Source organism: Cotesia typhae, unplaced genomic scaffold (genome assembly GCF_013202065.1).
Source record: "Cotesia typhae breed Kobodo isofemale line unplaced genomic scaffold, CoteBio_Ctyphae contig_5, whole genome shotgun sequence".
Taxonomy (NCBI): domain Eukaryota; kingdom Metazoa; phylum Arthropoda; class Insecta; order Hymenoptera; family Braconidae; genus Cotesia; species Cotesia typhae.
The window spans coordinates 11536968-11555496 of NW_027423757.1; the positions used below are offsets into that span (position 1 = coordinate 11536968).

General features: G+C 26.1%; 3 protein-coding genes and 1 long non-coding RNA gene across 7 annotated transcripts; 2 read left to right on the forward strand and 2 right to left on the reverse strand.

Annotated features, from left to right (window-relative positions):
• Positions 1–96: 96 nt before the first annotated feature.
• Positions 97–3622, forward strand: LOC141531167 (sialin-like). 3 transcript variants are annotated; one of them, XM_074248748.1, is made up of 6 exons: positions 97–260; positions 960–1177; positions 1281–1492; positions 2064–2519; positions 2584–2958; positions 3337–3622. In XM_074248748.1, exons 1-6 carry the CDS (start codon positions 250–252, stop codon positions 3580–3582), a joined length of 1518 nt encoding a protein of 505 aa, XP_074104849.1. In that variant the 5' UTR covers positions 97–249; the 3' UTR covers positions 3583–3622. The 3 variants fall into 3 exon arrangements, with proteins under 3 accessions (XP_074104849.1, XP_074104847.1, XP_074104850.1); XM_074248746.1 differs by having other exon boundaries at positions 132–551; positions 1256–1492; XM_074248749.1 differs by having other exon boundaries at positions 132–551.
• Positions 3608–5251, reverse strand: LOC141531178 (uncharacterized). The gene is made up of 3 exons (XR_012479890.1): positions 5111–5251; positions 4758–4915; positions 3608–4688 (listed from the first exon to the last, which is right to left on the reverse strand). It is a non-coding gene; the product is annotated as an uncharacterized LOC141531178 (long non-coding RNA).
• On the forward strand, positions 4580–8357 carry LOC141531168 (putative inorganic phosphate cotransporter). Its single transcript, XM_074248750.1, has 8 exons — positions 4580–4718; positions 4805–5022; positions 5149–5376; positions 5450–5534; positions 5607–5712; positions 6105–6372; positions 6429–6803; positions 7117–8357. The coding sequence occupies exons 1-8, from the start codon at positions 4706–4708 to the stop codon at positions 7303–7305; spliced, it is 1482 nt and encodes a 493-aa protein (XP_074104851.1). The 5' UTR covers positions 4580–4705; the 3' UTR covers positions 7306–8357.
• A 788-nt stretch (positions 8358–9145) lies between these two features.
• On the reverse strand, positions 9146–16559 carry LOC141531163 (uncharacterized). 2 transcript variants are annotated; one of them, XM_074248735.1, is made up of 11 exons: positions 16418–16559; positions 14995–15156; positions 14621–14818; positions 13646–13765; positions 11991–12102; positions 11460–11719; positions 11259–11315; positions 10723–10848; positions 10053–10309; positions 9653–9843; positions 9146–9533 (listed from the first exon to the last, which is right to left on the reverse strand). In XM_074248735.1, exons 1-11 carry the CDS (start codon positions 16434–16436, stop codon positions 9233–9235), a joined length of 1803 nt encoding a protein of 600 aa, XP_074104836.1. In that variant the 5' UTR covers positions 16437–16559; the 3' UTR covers positions 9146–9232. The 2 variants fall into 2 exon arrangements, with proteins under 2 accessions (XP_074104836.1, XP_074104837.1); XM_074248736.1 differs by lacking the exon at positions 11259–11315.
• Between the last annotated feature and the right edge of the window lie 1970 nt (positions 16560–18529).

An 18529-nucleotide genomic window follows, 5' to 3' on the forward strand; every position in this document is an offset into this window, starting at 1 on the left:
CAGTGATGGGACTTGTCAAAATTAATGCCTAGGAAGGAAGTGATAAGAGTTTAAATTACTCAAGTACTGTCTTTACTTCCTCAGTTTGTTTTTAAATCGATCCGGTATCGTCTCTAATTATTTTAAGTAATTAGTGTTCAGAATTTTTCGTGTATTTGTTCAAGATGAAGAAATAAAAAATTATTCTGTATGAAGCGACCGGTTGATTGATAGTGAAGAACAATTAAAAAGTAAAAATTAAAGTTGCTGATGATTACAGTGTAAGTTTATGTATTATATATTTATTAGACTGTCACATTGAATTACTGTTTCGACTGGCGCATCGAGAAGTTCTTATCAATTCACCCATTTCACTTGTTGTCTTTTTCTGGTGTGCTAATTGGATGCTACAGCTCGAGGGATGTCTCAGAATTATTAAATCACTCGTTCGAGTAACTTGTTATTTAATTAACAATTTATTTTATTTATTTTATGGAATAAAAAATAAAATTTTTTTTTTATTTATTTCTTCTTTTTAAAATATCTTCTCAATCATATCAACATGATCGGAGGTAAGTTTTTTATTTATTTATTAAGTTGATAATATTTATTTTTTATCCATAATATTTATCTTTTAAAAAAAAAAGTTCACTTGAGCCAAGAAAATATTTTTCTTCTTAATTATTTTCTTGAACGAAAAAAAAAAAATTTTTTTTGACAGGAAATTTCACTTATTCCAACAAAATTAATTTTCTTGAGCCAAGAATTTTGTTCTCTATTCAAAAAATTTTTCTTTCTATGAAATCTAATAAAAAATCATTAAATAAAATTTCTTAATTACCTTATCATCTTCATTATCAATACGCTATAAATTTTGTGAGTAATTTCTTAATCATCGCATTATTAATAAAAATAATCTTCGATCTCTCAATCTTTATCAGTAAAAACAGTAAATAGAAATAATAAATTTTCAATTCCAGGCAAAGAATTGCTGTCATGTCGCCAAACGCTTTGGCTTCTTGTCTTCACAGGATGCATTATAAATTACATGTTGAAGTTCAGCTTGAATTTAGCGATAGTTGCGATGGTGGTACCCAGAGCAAAGTCACCAACTACTTCCCAGTGTACTTCTGGAAATTTATCCAGTTTCACTCCCAATGTCACTGTAGAAAATCCGCTGCTCAGCCAAAATATCTCGGTAAGAGCAAAAAATCCAGCTAAAAATAGAGAAGAAATCATAAATCATATTTATTTTAATAAAAAAATAAATATTTAGTATACAGACAGATTTAATTGGACAGAGTATGAGCAAGGAATGGTGCTAGGAGCCTTCTTCTGGACTTACTGGGCCACTCATGTCCTCGGAGGGCTACTTGCGCAACATTACGGGACCAAGTTGATCTTCGGAGGCGCTAACTTCATTGCTTGTATCATCGTAGTTCTTATTCCGGTGACGATAAAGTACCATCTTTATGCGTTTTTGGCTCTAAGAGTTCTTCAGGGTGCTGTTATGGTAAATTAAAAAATTAATTAATGATACTCAAGTTGAAAAATCAATTACACTATTAAAAAATTCAATTAAAAATTTTCACTAATAATTTTTTTTTTTTAATTTTCATATGTGGAATTTTTATGAAGATTTATTTAGCAAGTATTTTATAATTTTTTTAATAAATAAATTATGAGAAAAAAAAATTTACTTGAAGAAAGAAAAAAAATTTCAATTTCAATTTTTTAAAAATAATTCTTCAGAATAAATTTTATTTTAATGGAATTTTTTAATAAAATTTTTTATGACACTGAAATTGAGAAACATTTTATAATTTTTTTTTTAACAAATAATTATATAGCAAGAAAAATTTATTTAAAAAATTCTAACTTTAGAATTTCCAAAAAATTGCAATTTTTTTAAAATAATTTTTAAGTTTACTTAAATAAAAAAATTTTCAAATGTCTTCTTTATATTTTTTTACAACAATTTAATTGCTATAAAATTATAAAAAAAATTTTTATGACGTCTCTCAACTTCATTATGATCTTAGTTAAAATAAAATATGATTATTAATAGTCTTCTTGATAAATAGGGAGTAGTGTTACCTTCAATGAACGTAATGACAGCAAAATGGATCCCTCCAACAGAGCGAAGTAAGTTCGTAAGTGCTTATATGGGCGGAACTGTCGGAACATCTCTTACGTACTTGATATGCGCAATAATAATCAATTACTTCAACTGGGAAACGGCATTCTACACAATGTCAGTCGCTGGAACAATATGGTACTGCTTCTGGCTGTACTGCGCCTACGATTCGCCTCAGCAGCACCCGAGAATCAGCAAAGCCGAACTGAAGTACATTTTGGAGAACACGCCACCTATCGTGAAGAACAGCAAGGAACAGCCGATTCCTTGGAGACATATCCTCACTTCAGGGCCCTTTTGGATCGCAGTTTTCTCTCATTGGGGAGCTACTTGGGGATTTTACACTCTTTTGACTCAGAGTCCCAGTTACTTTACCTTCATTCATGGTTGGGACATCAATATGGTAAGTAGTTTAATTTTTATTAATCACAAACTCGCTTTGACTGAAACAAAATTAATTTTTTTAGACTGGATTAATATCAGGCGCTCCGCACATACCTTTAATGATATTTTCCTACACATTTGCCATTTTCTGCGACTGGCTGTTAAGAAACAACAAAATGACTCGCACAGGAGTCAGAAAACTCGCAATGTTCATCGCGACTATTCTTCAGGCTTGCTTCATTGTTGGACTCAGTCTCAGCGGGTGTCACTCTAACTTTGCAGTATTATTCATGCTTTGCGGGACTATCACCAACGGAGCGATTTCTTCAGCAACGCTCGCTAATTTTGTAGATCTTAGTCCGAATTACAGCAGTATTTTGTTCGGAATTTGCGGGCTTATTGCAAATGGAGCTGGAGCGTTGTCACCTACTATTGTAGGCATTCTCACGAATGGAAATGTAAGTGAAGAAATCATCAAATTAATTCATTATTAATAAATAACAACATCCTCAGGCATCTAGCTTGACAAACAAATAATACAATCATTAAAAAAAAAAAAAATTAATTATAAATAAATTAATATAAAAATTATAATTAATAATTATAATTTTTGTATTAATTTATTTATAATTAATTTTTTTGTTTTAAATGATTGTATTATTAGTCTATCAAACTAGATAAAATTTAAAACTAGTTAAAATTTATTGATGGTCTTTTCACCTGACCCTTATTAAATATTATTATTATTATTATTATTATTATTATCAATAATAAAAATTAATTATTTATTAATATGAACATCATTCTAATAATTGTTTTTTTAATTATTTCTTCAGCAAACAATAGAATCATGGCGGACAGTATTTTTAATCACTGCTGCCAACTTAACCTGCAGTGGAATTTTGTATTTAATTTGGGGAACTGGTGAAGAACAACCCTGGAACAATTTATACGCAACTGACGATGAACAAGGTGAAGAATTACAAAAACTTAAACAAGAACCGACGGAAACTACTGAAAAATGCGATACGGTTGATGAGAAGAAATTGAAAAAGGAAAAAGAAGCTAATGGATTAAAGTAATCAATTATTTATTTACTTTCCGAGATTTTATTTTTTTTTTTCTCAACTTCAGACACGAATAACACGGCAGAGATAAAGTCTTCATTATTTTTTTACGTTATTTTATTGTTACTATTAATTGTTTATTTAAATATTTTATTTTTTTAAGTTAATCTAGAGAATTGTAAAATATATTTTGAAGATAATACTGTGTATTATAAGTTTTTTATTGTGTTAGCAATAGATCATAAATTTAATTGTAATTATGTAATTAATGTTGATATTATTAAAAATTAAAGAAGAAATAATTCTCCTAATTTTTTTAAGTACTTTTTTAGATTCTGTAAGTCAATTTTTTGGTATATTAAATTTTTTTAACTACTGAATAATGTCTTCATATAAAATTGAAGGTAAATCAGGTTTTGGAAGCCATGAAATTAGTACTTGTTTGTCAACATAACGCAGATAAAAAAAGATATTGAGTGTAGAGTTTCAAACCGCAGGCTTAGAAAGCTGAAAAAAATTTCTTCTTTGCATATCAAGTGAATGAACACATATTAAATCAGTCACTTGTCGAGTACACTTGTATTTACAATAAAAAATAAATATTTATAAATATATTTATGAAACCGTGTACTATTTATAGAGAAGAAATCAAATTGTGGTCTTACAATTAACTTTTATCTATTTTGCTGAAGGCTAATTTTAAATCTGTTTACTTGAATTATTTTACAGGCGATAAGATTCTGTCTTTTCTATTTAAGAGGTGACAACCTGTAATTTTCATTAGTTTTTACTCTATTATTCTAATAAGAATATTAATTTGCGTGTAAGTCAAAATATTTACAATAAAAAAAATAAATAAAATCAAATTAATGTGATTTTTCAAACTTGTTATCGAAATAATACGATTATCCGAATGAGAGAGACGTACATGAGTTCTTCTTCGATAATATACATGTAGATCAATAGTTTGTAATATTAACGGGTTATCACTTAAAATTCAATTATCACTTCAATTAGTATATTTTTATTTGCTGATGTTCTATATTTGAGCTTTCAGTCATATCAGTTTGTTTGCTTGCTCGGGTAATTAATCCCAATAATTTCATTTTGTGAATAAGTTTCTAAAGTGATCAATAAAATGTCAATAAGAGGTAAATATTTTTAATTTAATTATATTTATCAATACTTACCTTAATTAAAAGTAACAATTAATTATTGAAGTCTTTTTTTAATAAAGATGTAATAAACTGCCGGGACGTTTTATGGTGGATGGTTTTTTCTGGTCTGGGAGTCAATTTTATGCTAAGAGTTAATTTGAACCTCGTGCTTGTTGCAACGGCCAAACAATCTGAAACTCCGGTCGTATCATCACAATGTGGAGAAGTTATGAACAATACATTAATCAAGAGTATAAATAATTTTTCATTGGATTATAATGGAACTGAAGAAATCAAGGTGATGTGAATTAAAAGAAGAAACTGACAGTTGTCAGCTGACTTTAGGATCATAAAGAATAAATAGAGTTTAAATTTAATTTACTTACTTTTTTTTTTTAATTCTGGTGTTTGTTCAATTTTTCAGCAAGTTCAGTACTCAGAGTATGAACAAGGTCTTGCAATTGGTGCTTACTACTGGATCCACTGGTTAAGTGAAATTCCTGGAGGAGTTTTGGCACGAAAATATGGAACTAAAATGATTTTTGGAGTCGGAAATTTATTAGCCGCCATTTTGGGAGTTTTTTTGTCTGTCACCATGCAGTACAGCCTTTACAGTCTTATTTTCATTCGCGTATTACAAGGATTAGTCGCTGTAAGAAATATAAGCTTTAATTAAGTTAAAAAAATTTTTTAAATGATTACATAACCTCAATTTTTTATTTTAGGGCGTCGCATATCCTGCGACTCATGATCTGACGGCAAAATGGATTCCTCAAAAGGAAAGAAGTAAATTTGTGAGCGCTTATATGGGTAATTATTAAAAATCTATTAATACTTTTAATTCAATTAACAATAAATTTTATTTTAGTGATAATTTTTTAGGCGGAAGTGTTGGAATTGCTCTTACATATCCGTTGAGTGGATTTATTATCGATTATCTAGGTTGGGAGTCAGTATTTTATATAACTTCAATTTTAGGCGTCATTTGGTGAGTTTTAAGTATTTTTCTTTTTTATTTTTTTTTTTTTTTTTTTTTTTTTTTTTTTAAATTAAATAATGATACTGTGAAGCCTCCAATTGACAAAAACGATTCACCGTATTATTTTTTATAAATAATAAATTATTATTTGTAAAAAACTGTAAGTGCAATTTTATAAAAATATTCTTTTTTCTAATTTAATTACTGAAAAAGAAATCAAAAAATTAAAAACGTCGGCTAACTTTAGTATTATTATTAATTTAGCTGTTTTAAAAATGACAGCTATTTTTTAATTTCTGTTTCATAAAAAAAAAAAAAAAAAAAAAAAAAAAAAAAAAAAAACTAATTATTTTATAAACTTAATAATTATAAAATTAATTTTCATTCATAAATTCTTGTAGGTGGTTCCTGTGGATTAGTTTTGTCTACGACACCCCACAACAGCATCCCAGAATATCAGAAAAAGGAAAAAAATACATCCTAGATAACTTAGGCACATCTGTAGACCATTCAAACCGGAATTTAGCAATTCCATGGAGTCAAATATTGACATCTTGGCCAGTTTGGACTTCAGTTCTATCAAACTGGGGCGCAGTTTGGGGTTACTTCACTCTTATGGCGCAAGCGCCGGGTTACTTCAAATTTATCCATGGCTGGAGTGTTGAAAAAGTAATTTAATCAAAGTAATTTTTTAAAATATTAATCTAAATTTAATTTTATCACAGACGGGAATATTTTCTGGGCTTCCGCACTTTCTGACGGTGTTCTTCAGCTGGATATTCGCCTACATGAGCGACTGGCTACTCCAAACCGAAAGACTGACCCTGACAGAGGTTAGAAAGCTCGCGACTATTGTCAGTTCAGGACTGCCTAGTTTTCTAATTCTAGGGCTTGCATTTAGCGGGTGTTATCATGTACTTGCAGTGGTTCTTATAATGGGAGGAATCGCTTCAGCCGGCGCTGTAACTTCGGGACCCCTCTCTAATCTCGTTGACCTCAGTCCGAATTACGCAAGTATTCTTCTCGGTATCTGTGGCCTTGTTATTGACATTGCTGGCTTCGTTTCTCCAATTATTGTTGGATTTTTGACAAATGATAACGTGAGTTACAAAAGATTAAATTAAATTGAAATTAGCAGACATTTGACAATTTTTTTATTTTTCTTTAAAAAAAAATCGTTTCAGAAAATTATTTAAGAATTGCATTTTTAAATATTTAATTAATTTTTTAATTATTTAATTTAATTTTAATTATCTATATTATTAAGAGAATAAGCAAAATTTTGTAGCCAGTATAAAAATATTTTTAAAAATGATCTAAAAATTATCAAATGTCTCTCAATTTTAACATTATAAAATTAAAAATTTTTCCATTAAATATAATTGATATAATTAAAAATTATAATTTATTTAGCAAACTATTGGACAATGGCGTTTAATTTTTATAATCGCATTTTTAAACATGGGAATTTGCTGCGTTATTTTCTGTATCTGGGGCACTGCTGAAGAACAATCGTGGAACCAGTATCACACAGTCTCAAAAAACGAAGATGATTATAAAATTGCCATTGAACTTAAGCCGCAATTAAACAATCAATCATAATAAATGATAAGTCTTATTAAATAATTAAATTCATAAATTAAGTAGCATTTCAGATTTCATTTTATTACATAAAAGAACAAGTGAAAATTAATACAAAATTTTAAAATGACATTAAAAAATTTATTATTATTAATTTTAAATTTAAAAAAAAAAAAAAAATTAGTGCTACTAAAGTTGGTCCTTTGGAAGACATGTTAATTAACAATTACCCAAACAAAGCTGTGCTTTTACTTAACTAATAAATACACAAAATATTATGCGATTACTTAAAAGTATATTATAGATCAGACTAGTGTCAGCAAGGCTCAAGCCAATGCACGATTATTTCTAAAAACTATTTATAAAACATTTATATTAAACTTATTTAATTTAAATAATCTAGAATAATAATTATAATTTATAATATATTATGCTCTGTGTGTATCGATAGACTTCTGTAATATATATTTTTGTTTTTCTTTTTTATCGTATACGTATTTTTAATTACTGCAATTATTATCTGAATTAAAATTAATGCGTCTACGCATTTTATTTATTTATTTTTGATTTATCTCTGCTTTGTAATTCTTATTTACTACTCTTAAAAAAGAAAACAAATAAATACATCAATAAATAAATATGCCTGCATAAAAAAGCTATAATTAAATTATAAATAACACAATTATATAAATTTATATAGCAATGAATAATGAATGTGTATGAATGAAGCTATATGTGGTTTAGCTGAGCTAAATTTAGCTTTAAATTTAAATTCTATCTAAAATTTATTAACCCGAGTCCTTGCTCGGTGATATATTTCTATCTAATTTATGGTGTTTCAAACGCCATTAAATATTAATTTCTCAATAAAGCTACCCTGTACTTGTAAATTTAATTTGTAAGTCACGTAAACGTGAATGAGAACATGGCAGTAATTTTAGGATTATCTGAACACACTGGCACATAGTAGATATATTATTACTCCAATAAATATATTATCTATTAATTTAACTTTTGTATCAATATAAATATCGATATACTTTCCAATTAAATAGAGAAAAATTATCTTTCAATGGCTTTGAAGCTACTTATTACTTTAAAATACTCCTTATATTTTTTTTATTTTAGTTTTGACAATCAACTCTCTAAGTGTCTATCACTTTTCATAAACATTTATTAAGATATTTAACAGTATCTTCTTTAATTTATTATTAATCAGTTTTATCCTCAGTAATTTAATTCTTACACTGAAAAAAAAAATTTTTTTTTCTAAAAATTGGCCATTGTTGTGATAATAAATTAATTTTAAACAATTTTAATTCTTAGCTGAAAATTTTGGGCCATAATTAGGTGAAAAATTAACATTTTTTAATTTTTTTTTTATTCTGATTATTTTTGAAACGCATTTATTCAAAGTTGGAAAAAAATTTAGCTCTCATGTTTTTGGATAATATTTCTATTTTTTCTTTTTTTGACATACTTTTTTTTGAAAAGTACAAAAAAAAAAAGTTGAATATTACAATTTTTAAAAAATTTATAAATTTTTTAAAATTGTGGTAATAATTTTTTTTTTTTTTTTTTTTTTTCAATTTTTAATTTTTATATATTTAAAAAAAAAATGTATCAATAAATTCAAATAGAAATTTCTTTAAAAAAAAAATTAAAATTAAAATAGTTGACCGCACTTGTAAATATTTACCAAATAAAATTTTTTAAAAATTAATTTCTCATATTTTCTACAAAAAAAAATTTTTTTTCAGTGTCTTAATTCTATTAAACGCATTTTATTGTATGCATGTTTGATTTAAGACCAATATAACTATTGTCTTCATTAACTTTGATCTGAATCTATATAATACTCTTTTAATTTTTTTTTTTTTTTTTAATATATTATTAGTATTAATAATTAATAATAAATAAATTAATTAATTGTAAAAATTAAATAAATTTAAACATTAGTAGGCGGGTCCATCGAACAAATGATCGACTTGACGACACTAGCAGCGGCAAGAGCAGCATATGGTTGCCATTCTTTGCCCCGAGAACCATCTTTGTAATCACAAATTCCCCTTACCACAGCGAAGCTATCTCTGCAATTTCCGAGAATACTTTCAACGACGGCATCCATTTCCCCGTCAAAAGCGAGACAGCCGAATCTTGATGCGAATTTCTGCCTTAATTGATCGTCTCGGGATATCAGTCTGCCGGAAGCAATTGATGCCAAGTGCATGCGAGGGCATCCAATCATCCTACAAGACAATTTGCTTTTTTATTTCATTGTAATTTATAATAATGACTAATGGGCTAAGTAATTGAGTGGCTCTTCAAAGAGAAGACAATAGGATAATTCAAGAAGAAATAACAATACCTTTTGTTCGCAGTGTCTACTGGAGCGGCCGGATGTGCGACTTCGATTACATCCCGGTCCCCAATGGCCATATACAATTTATCTGATTCGAGAGGCGGTTGTTTGAAGTCGTGCTCTGATTGAAGGTTGTCTAGGTTCTCAAGGCCTTCTTTTAAGTATTTCTTCCACGGTACGTTTGATTCGTCTTCAGCCTTTTAAAAAATAATTTAATTAGTTAATTTATCATAAATCATAATTATTACACTTAAACAAGATAAAAAAAATCCAATAATTGTAATTTTATTTTAATTAAAAAAAAATTAATTAAATATAATTTTTGAATTAAAAATTTTAAGATTGGTTTTTATTTTTTTAATTAGAATAAAATTGCTATTTCTTCAATTACTTTAATTAAAATTACCTGTTTTTTAATACTCATTGCCAAATCTTGGAGCCCCAAATTAACAGGACAGTACTCTTTGGTATCAAAATGATAACTACCATCTTCTTCATTGTGTTTCGCACCTTCGCAGTAAATATACACGTATTTTTTAGTCATTGGTGTCGGGTAAGATACGACAACATCTCCTAAGCGCACGTGCTTGTTGTAATCGGTGTAATGAGGTACTCCACCACCGACTCCCACCAAAAAGACGTAATCGACTTTTTGAAATGTTCCTAAATTATAAATATATAAGTTTAATAATTCAGGTCTTAAATTATTTTATTTAAAATATTTCAGGAGATAAAAATCAATTTTTTTTTATTAATTTAATCAAATAAATTATTACATAAAATAGCAATTGATGTAATTATTTACGATTAGTAAATTGTCAATATAATTAAAAATTTTTTTTAAAAGCTAAACTTTATGAAATTTAAAATTACCTTAAAATTCTTTAATTTTTTTGTGTAATTAAGAAATTAATAATTAAGAAAAAAAATTCAATATTTTATAAAAAAAAAATTTTTAATTTGAGAAGAAATAAAAAATTAGTATTTAAAAAAATAAATCAGTCTTTATTATTTAAAGTATATGTAATTAAAAATTTATTTATTAAAAAAAAAAATGATTAATTAATTAAAATTACCTAATAATCGCGTCGTTGTATTTCCCGCAGCAGTCATAGCTTCTCTCTCATGACCAACCCGCGGTAATTTTGTGCAGACTATCCGATGATCTCCAATATTACCCAGCGTATAAACATTTGACTCTCCTATAATTAAAAAAAAATATAATTATAAATTTATATATAATATAAATAGTAATTATAATTAAATTAACAAATAAATGGTGTATTGAACAAAAATACAAGTGCCCCTGGAGCCTAAAAACAATCAACATAATTTTACAACAAACACGTCTCTGTGCTTTGTAATAATTTTATACAAATAAAAAGAAGAAATAAAGCTGACAAATATTACATATTATATATTTTATACAAGTGAAGAAATATATAATTAATAATTATAATTATAATTATTGACAAATGAACCGTGTAGGGATGATCTGCGTGACACCTCAGCTCCTCTTTGGTTAAAGCGACCCGTTAAGCCATGATATATGAATTATTTATTATTTTTATTATTAATAACATGTAACTAAATTATTATCAAACTACTTTACCAAATCGGCAAATTACTCGAGGTACACCATCAGGAGAATCTGGAGAACTTGCAGTACCTAAAGTTTCATGCATTAATAAAAATTATCTATTTCTAATATTAATTAAGCCATTTTTTATTATATTAATTTATTATTAATTATTAATAATGTGAAATATTAATTTTGCAGAGTGAAGAATATATAAATAATTTAATTTCTCACCAACAGTAGTGTAGCGAACAAAAGTTTCCTTATTTTCAATCATCGAATCTACCGCAAGTTTTTCACAGTACTGAGCGGTGATAATTGCTATTGTTGGTTGTTTAGCGCTTGCCATTTTTGGCATTTGTTTAACAACTTTTATTTGCGTATCTTCATGAGCAACTCGGGTAAACGCTCCATGCTCCATTGCTTTTACTAATCCTTTAGTTTGCAGTTCGTTCATTATCGCTTCAACTTCATTTGGTTCCCAATTGTATTGTCTATAAAAAAAAAAAAAAAAAATTAATAAATCAATAAAAACAATATTTTAATAAATTATAAATTAATATAACATCATAAATAATTTTAAAAATATATTATAATAATATTTATTTCATAGATGCAAGACACAATAAAATTAATAAGGACCTTATTTGTAAGAAATTAAAATTTAAAATAAAAAAATAAATTAAATAATTTATATTGATTTAAATAAAATTAAATTTATAAAAATTTAATAGTAATAATAAAAATAAATTAATAAATACTTACTTAGCTATATCAATTACAGTTACAGGATTTGGATACGCTGATTCAATTAATTCCAAAACTTTCTCAGATGTCAATTCAACAGACTGGCCCATTATTGTCTCATCGGCCGACACTAAAAATAATAAATTATTAATAAAAGAAAGAAGATATTTTTTTTTATAGTATTTTAATTAAAAGATTAGATAAAAAATGTTTTATAAAGAAAGAAGACGATTCAGATGAATGAATTGCATTGCTGAAGATGATGATGGCTTAAGGCTGATGAGTTATCTATTGTAGCTATTAAAATTTAAGATAGTGAAATGTTTGTTGAGTTAAAATGTTTTATGTTTATGTATGAGTAGAGCTTGCATGATAAAAGTGAAATTTATCGTGGGAAGAAATTAGGGCAGTGTGACTGTTATTATTGATTAGGTTATTTTTAAAAATATCAAGCACTAAAATTATTTGTTGAGTCAATATTGTTATGGTTACGTTTCGTGATTCGTGATAATTAACCGTGTAGAAAAAATTTTCTAAAAATTAATTTAGGAAATAGAAAAATTATTGAATTTTTTTTACACGGTAGATTTTTAATTTTAATTCTACATCTAAGGAATAAATATCTAAAATTGAATTTTTAAACTTACAAAAAATCTTGGAAATTTACTACAAAAATATTTTAAATAAATTCACGAGTACATCTAGGGTTGCATCGTGCAATTGATAAAAATTGTTAATATATTTTGTGTTACTTCGTAAAAGTCTCGAGCAATTAAACTGGTAATTGATAAAAAAAATAAAAATTAAATTAGCAGATATTTAAAAATTTTTAAGATTTTTCTTATTAAAAATTTGTAGTTTCTTCTTTAAATTTTTTTATTGCCTAGAACTCAGGGAGGACTAAGAACCAGAGTCTACAAAAATTCTACAAATTTTTTAAAATAAAACTGAAATTTAAAAAATTTTATTGGCATTTAAATCTAAATAAATAAAATAAATAAATTATAAAAAAAATTCTAGATTTAGAAAATTGAAAAAAATATTTTTATAATTATTTAAATATTTATTTATAAATAATTAAAAATTAATTAATAAAAAAAAATCAAAAATTTTTAATTTACTAATTTAAGGAACATAATAAAAATAAAAAAAAAAACATTCAGGGTAAAAAACACACTAAGAGCCTGTGTAATTAATAATTAATGAATTAATAAAAATTGCAGCGCTTCAAACGGTGTTTAAATAATGACATAATTTAAACTGAAAGGTTTGTTCTTATTTTTGTTTGAGCCTAAATCGAACCTGCTATCCGCACACTTTTCTTAGACCGAGGAAATGTGAACAGAGAGTAGCCAGTTTGAGCTGTGGATTAAACGCAATATTTATATTTACAATTGTTAATATAATTATTTATGGGTCTAGCTTTACGAATTAATCTCAATATTCGTATCTCGTTATTATGAGTGACAAATGACAATAAATTACAAAGCAATGACTGTAACTTTTTTTTCGACGGATCACTCGTGTCAATGAGGCTAATTTAATTAACTGAGACCCTCAAGAGAAGAAATAACTTGCTTAGCCACTTAAAAATTTACATCGCATTATTATTGCCCTTTTTTACGGACTTATTTTATTTGTCTATGGCTTAAACTCATGATTGATGTACTTACACGGCCTGGTTGGTAATGTAATTGGCTCTTCCAGTTGTTTCAGTTCGACTTCGAGCTTTTTTATGCTCGGGTATTTGTGCTGCATTAATTTCATTATTTTTTTTATGAATCCCACGTAATCTAAATAAATAAAAACAATTTATTAATATTTATTATACTCTTAATTAAATTGATTTAAAATAAATTAAATTTATTACTAATTAATTAATTAAAATAAATTTTTCATGAAAAAAATAAAAAAAAAAAATCAAAGAAAATTTTTTTTTGTAAGAATTTAATCAAAATTTTAATTAAAAAATGTTTTAATTACGAAATTTTCTTAATTTAAATCAATTTTACTCGATTCAAGATTTTTTTTTTATTTAAAACTTTTTTAAACTATTTTTTTTAATTAAAAATTCTTCTCTAGAATTAATTTAATTGTTTTTTTCAGTATATTTATGATTTTATATATTTTTTCTTTAAAAAAAAAAATAATTTGATTCAAGAAAACAATTCTTGATCTGAGAAAATAATTTTTTAAAACATAATAATCTTCATTTAAGTTAAAAAATTCTTAAACTGGCAAATTTTTCTCAATTTAAGTAAATCTAATTTAATTCAATAATTTTTTGCCTTTGAAATTCTTCAAAATAATTTTTTTAGACAAAAAACTTCTCTCCTAAATTCATTAAATTTGCTTCTTCAGTGAATTTATAATTTTATATATTTCTTCTTTAAAAGAAAAATGAAAAAAAAATTTTTTGATTCAAAAAAATCATTTTTCAGAGTTTAATAATTTTCTTTTAAGTTAAAAAATTTTTTAAGTGACAAATTTTTCTTAATTTAAGTAAATTAACCATAATTCAATAATTTTTTGGTTTTTAAATTCTTCAGAATAATTTTTTTAGACAAAAAATTTCCCTCCTGAATCGTTAAAATTTTTTCTACAGTGTATTTATAATTTTATGTATTTCTTCTTTGAAAAAACATTACCTCTAGGAAATTCTTGCGGACTAACAAGTTCCCGAAAAAACTCTTGAGCAACACTTGGATGTTCCGCTTCAGATAACGAATTAATAAACCAAAATTGTAGAGTACGAGATTCTTGCGTATGTTTTTTAGTTTGCGCGCTAACTAAAAATACCCGAAACTCAAGACAAACATGTGCTGGATCGTTGATTCCATTTGAAACTGTAAACATAAAATAACATCAGATAAATTACACGCTTTATTTAATCTCAAAAAACAACTGGACTGTATTTAAACAATTCTTATCAGTGACGTTCATTTTTATCACTAAATAAACATAAATGACCTTTAAGTCTTTAGATAATTAAAACTTAATAATTAGCGAGTAGTAATTGTACCAGCAACTGCGTGTTTATTGATGACTATTCCTTTGTGGTCGCCACCAGCGATATGAACGTCTTGCTGATTGTTTGTATTCTCCGGATGATCCAGTGCCTGACGTTCTATAATTAATGTCGTCGATTTAGCCGTCTTGGACTTAGGCGTCATCACAATGTGCTCTGTCAACCGTAAAAGAAGAAGCTCAATAAAATTATTCTTATTGTAATTTATGGCAATAAATTTAATAAGCATGAAGATAATAATAATAAAAGCAAATAACCGTAACGCAATGCATGTACGTTGTATTACGATAAAATTACTCAATCTTGTCGATAACATCTAAAAATAATGTCTACATTGAGTTGTATTAGTCAACACACAAAATCATTGATAAAAACTTCAGCAAATGACTCATCTGTATCATAAATAATTTAACAGCTTTACATATTAAGATTTTTTGTATTTTTACAAAGATTTTATTTTTAAAAATCACTTTTGTAAATTTTTTTCGAATTAATTTTGTGATTTAAAATTTTTGTAAGCATTAAAATTTGAAATCTGAAAAAAGAAAACTATTTTCATAAAGATTTTATTTTTAAAAATCAATTTTGCAGATTTTTTAAGTTTAAATAAATTTTTTTAATTATAAAAATTTTAATTCTAAAAAAAGAAGACTATTTTTATCAATATCTTATTTTAAAAATCACTTTAGAAAATTTTTCAATTTTTTAAATTAATTAAAAGATATTTTTTAACTTTTAATAATTGTTTTTTTAATTATAAAAATGTTAATTAAAAAAAAGAAGACTAATTTGGATATTTTTGCAAAGATTTAATTTTTAAAATTAATTTTTTTTATTTTAAATCCATTTTTTCAATTATTAAATTTAAATTCTAAAAAAAGAAGACTATTTTTTTGCATTTATTTTTTAAAATCACTTTTGCAGCTTTTTTAATTTTAAATAATTCTTTTAAATCATTAAAATTTGAATTCTATAAAAAGAAGACTATTTTTTTTTGTATTTTTATAAAGATTTTAATTTTAAAAATCACTTTTGTATATTTTTTAATTTTTTTAATTAATTAAAAAATATTGTTTAACTTTTAATAATTTTTTTTCATTTATAAAAATTTTTAATCCAAAAAAAAAAGACTATTTTTTTATTACAAAATAAATAATAAAAAAAAAAACTATTAACAAAAAATGCAGAAGAAAATTTTGTTTAATAATAAAGTCCACTAATAATATCAGTGTCATAAATATTAATCTTTCCATTATCTTCTTACGTCACTCGGCCATTAATCATATTGTCTAATTATATAAACCACAACAAATTATCACCAATTAAAAAAATAAATTGCAAAAAAAAAAAAATAATCCTTTAAAATGCAATGCAAAAAATGGAAAAATTGGAAAAAATGAAAATTGAGGTCACTGACCAGTTCTTCTATCAGCCATCCTGCCCAGCGAGCCTTAAAGAGCAGGTCAATAAACACTGAGTCCAAATTAGGTGAAGTCAATCAATATTAACAACAAAAGACACGTGAGTAGCGTAATGACAATTAAATTCACCTAACACACAGCGTTAACTCTTCTCTTAACAGAGCTATATTGACTTGCTAGTGATCCGGAGAGCCGAGGACAACTGAGGAGTTATCAGAAAGCCCGGCAAGCGGGACCGATGACTGATCCAGGCGATCCCACCACCAACCACCAGTTATATTACTACACTTGCAGTACCGGAGCCAGCTAAACTGTAACGTATCTACAAATATATTTGCACAATAATAGATCACGTAGTGTATGTATGTACTAGTCCCCTCGCCGCTGCACCCTATCGGGTTAACAATATTCCCCTTCTTCACGAGTAGAACGTTCAACGCATCTGCCTATTACTTTTTCGCTTCCGCGTTTTCCGCGTCGGCGCTAAAATCCTCCGGAGATCAATGGATTTATCGATCTTCTTCCTTTCACTGCAATAAAAATTATGACACTCAAGTTAGTAAACGTCTAAAAATTTTTGATTTTTTTTTTTTTTTTTTTAATTAAATTACAACTAAAAAAATATTTATGACATTAAATTTAGCTGCCACTTAACAATTTTTTAATTTTGTTTATCAAAAAATTTGTTCCCAAAAATTATTTTTAAAAAATTGCATTTTTTAATTTTTTAAATTTCTACAAGTCGATTTTTTTTTTCTAATTTTTTTTGCCATAAATTATTTAAATTTATTTGTCACTTCACAATTGTTTTAATTTTTTTTAACAAATAAATTATAGCAAAAAAAAATTATTAAAAAAATGGACTTGTAGAAATTTTAATAAATTAAAAATAATTTTATTATTTATTTTATTTTATTTTTATTTATATATTTACCAATAGCTTAACCGATAATCTTTTATCATCTTCACCAGATTATCCAGAGTATGAAAATGGAATCTGGATTACGAGCTCCAATAACTTGAACATCCGCTGCATAGTAGACCAGACAGGTTTATATTACATGGGTCGAAGACCCGCGGGTTATTTCAATCCTCGATAAACCCTCAGTACTGAGGTGCAATGAACGTTCAATTTACTGGGACAATGGTCGAGGATAGACCCAAGTTATTGTAATTGCATTTAATGTCTAGACTACCTCTTCTCTATACCTACACGCATAGCAGGCTTAGCTGAAGATATTAAATTTTTATTAACGACACGCTCGATGGACTGTGAACGCTAATTTAAATCACAACCATGAGCCTTGATTACAATTACAGCGGTTAGATACAGCTAATAAAAAGAAGCTATTACATATTACATATTACACAGATGAGGATTATTTTATATTTAAAGCTGACGAGATCGAATGACGAGGTCCTTTCGATTTCAAATGACGTCAACGCGTGATATCATTTTTACAAGTGGATATATTTATTTATTTATTTATTTGTATTTGTATTTACTGACAGCTGAGACTGTGGCTGTAGATCATTTAGTTGAATTAAAAAATTCAATTTATTTTATTTTCCAAAAAAAAAAAAAAAAAATATCAAAATTTTCAAAAAAAAAAAATGAAAATTAAAACGGTAGACCCTACTTAGGTTCCAGAGTCAAATAAAATTTTTTATTTATTTATTTTTTATGGTATTATGTGTAACTTATCGAGTATAATAAATTTCTCCTTCCATTGCGCATATCCAATTCAACACGACGGAAAAACCTTCAGTTTTCTTATATTGTCTAAGTTTACACATTTTTTCTGGGTTTGTTTTCCTTGACATACTATTTATGGTGTCTCGAGTTTCTAAATAATAAATAATAAAGGTTACTACTCTATTATCTTGATAAATTATCTTTAAACATTTGGTTTCACTGCGTAGGCATTTTATTTTATTTTATTTTATTTTATGGTACTTTTCAAGTTCATTGGATACACTAGAACTTTTTTTTTAAAAGAACAATAATTATTTTTTTATAAACATAAAATAAAGTAAATTTTACACATGTTAATTATTAGCAGTGAAATAGAGATATAAAAAAAGAAATTAACGTCAATAAAATAATT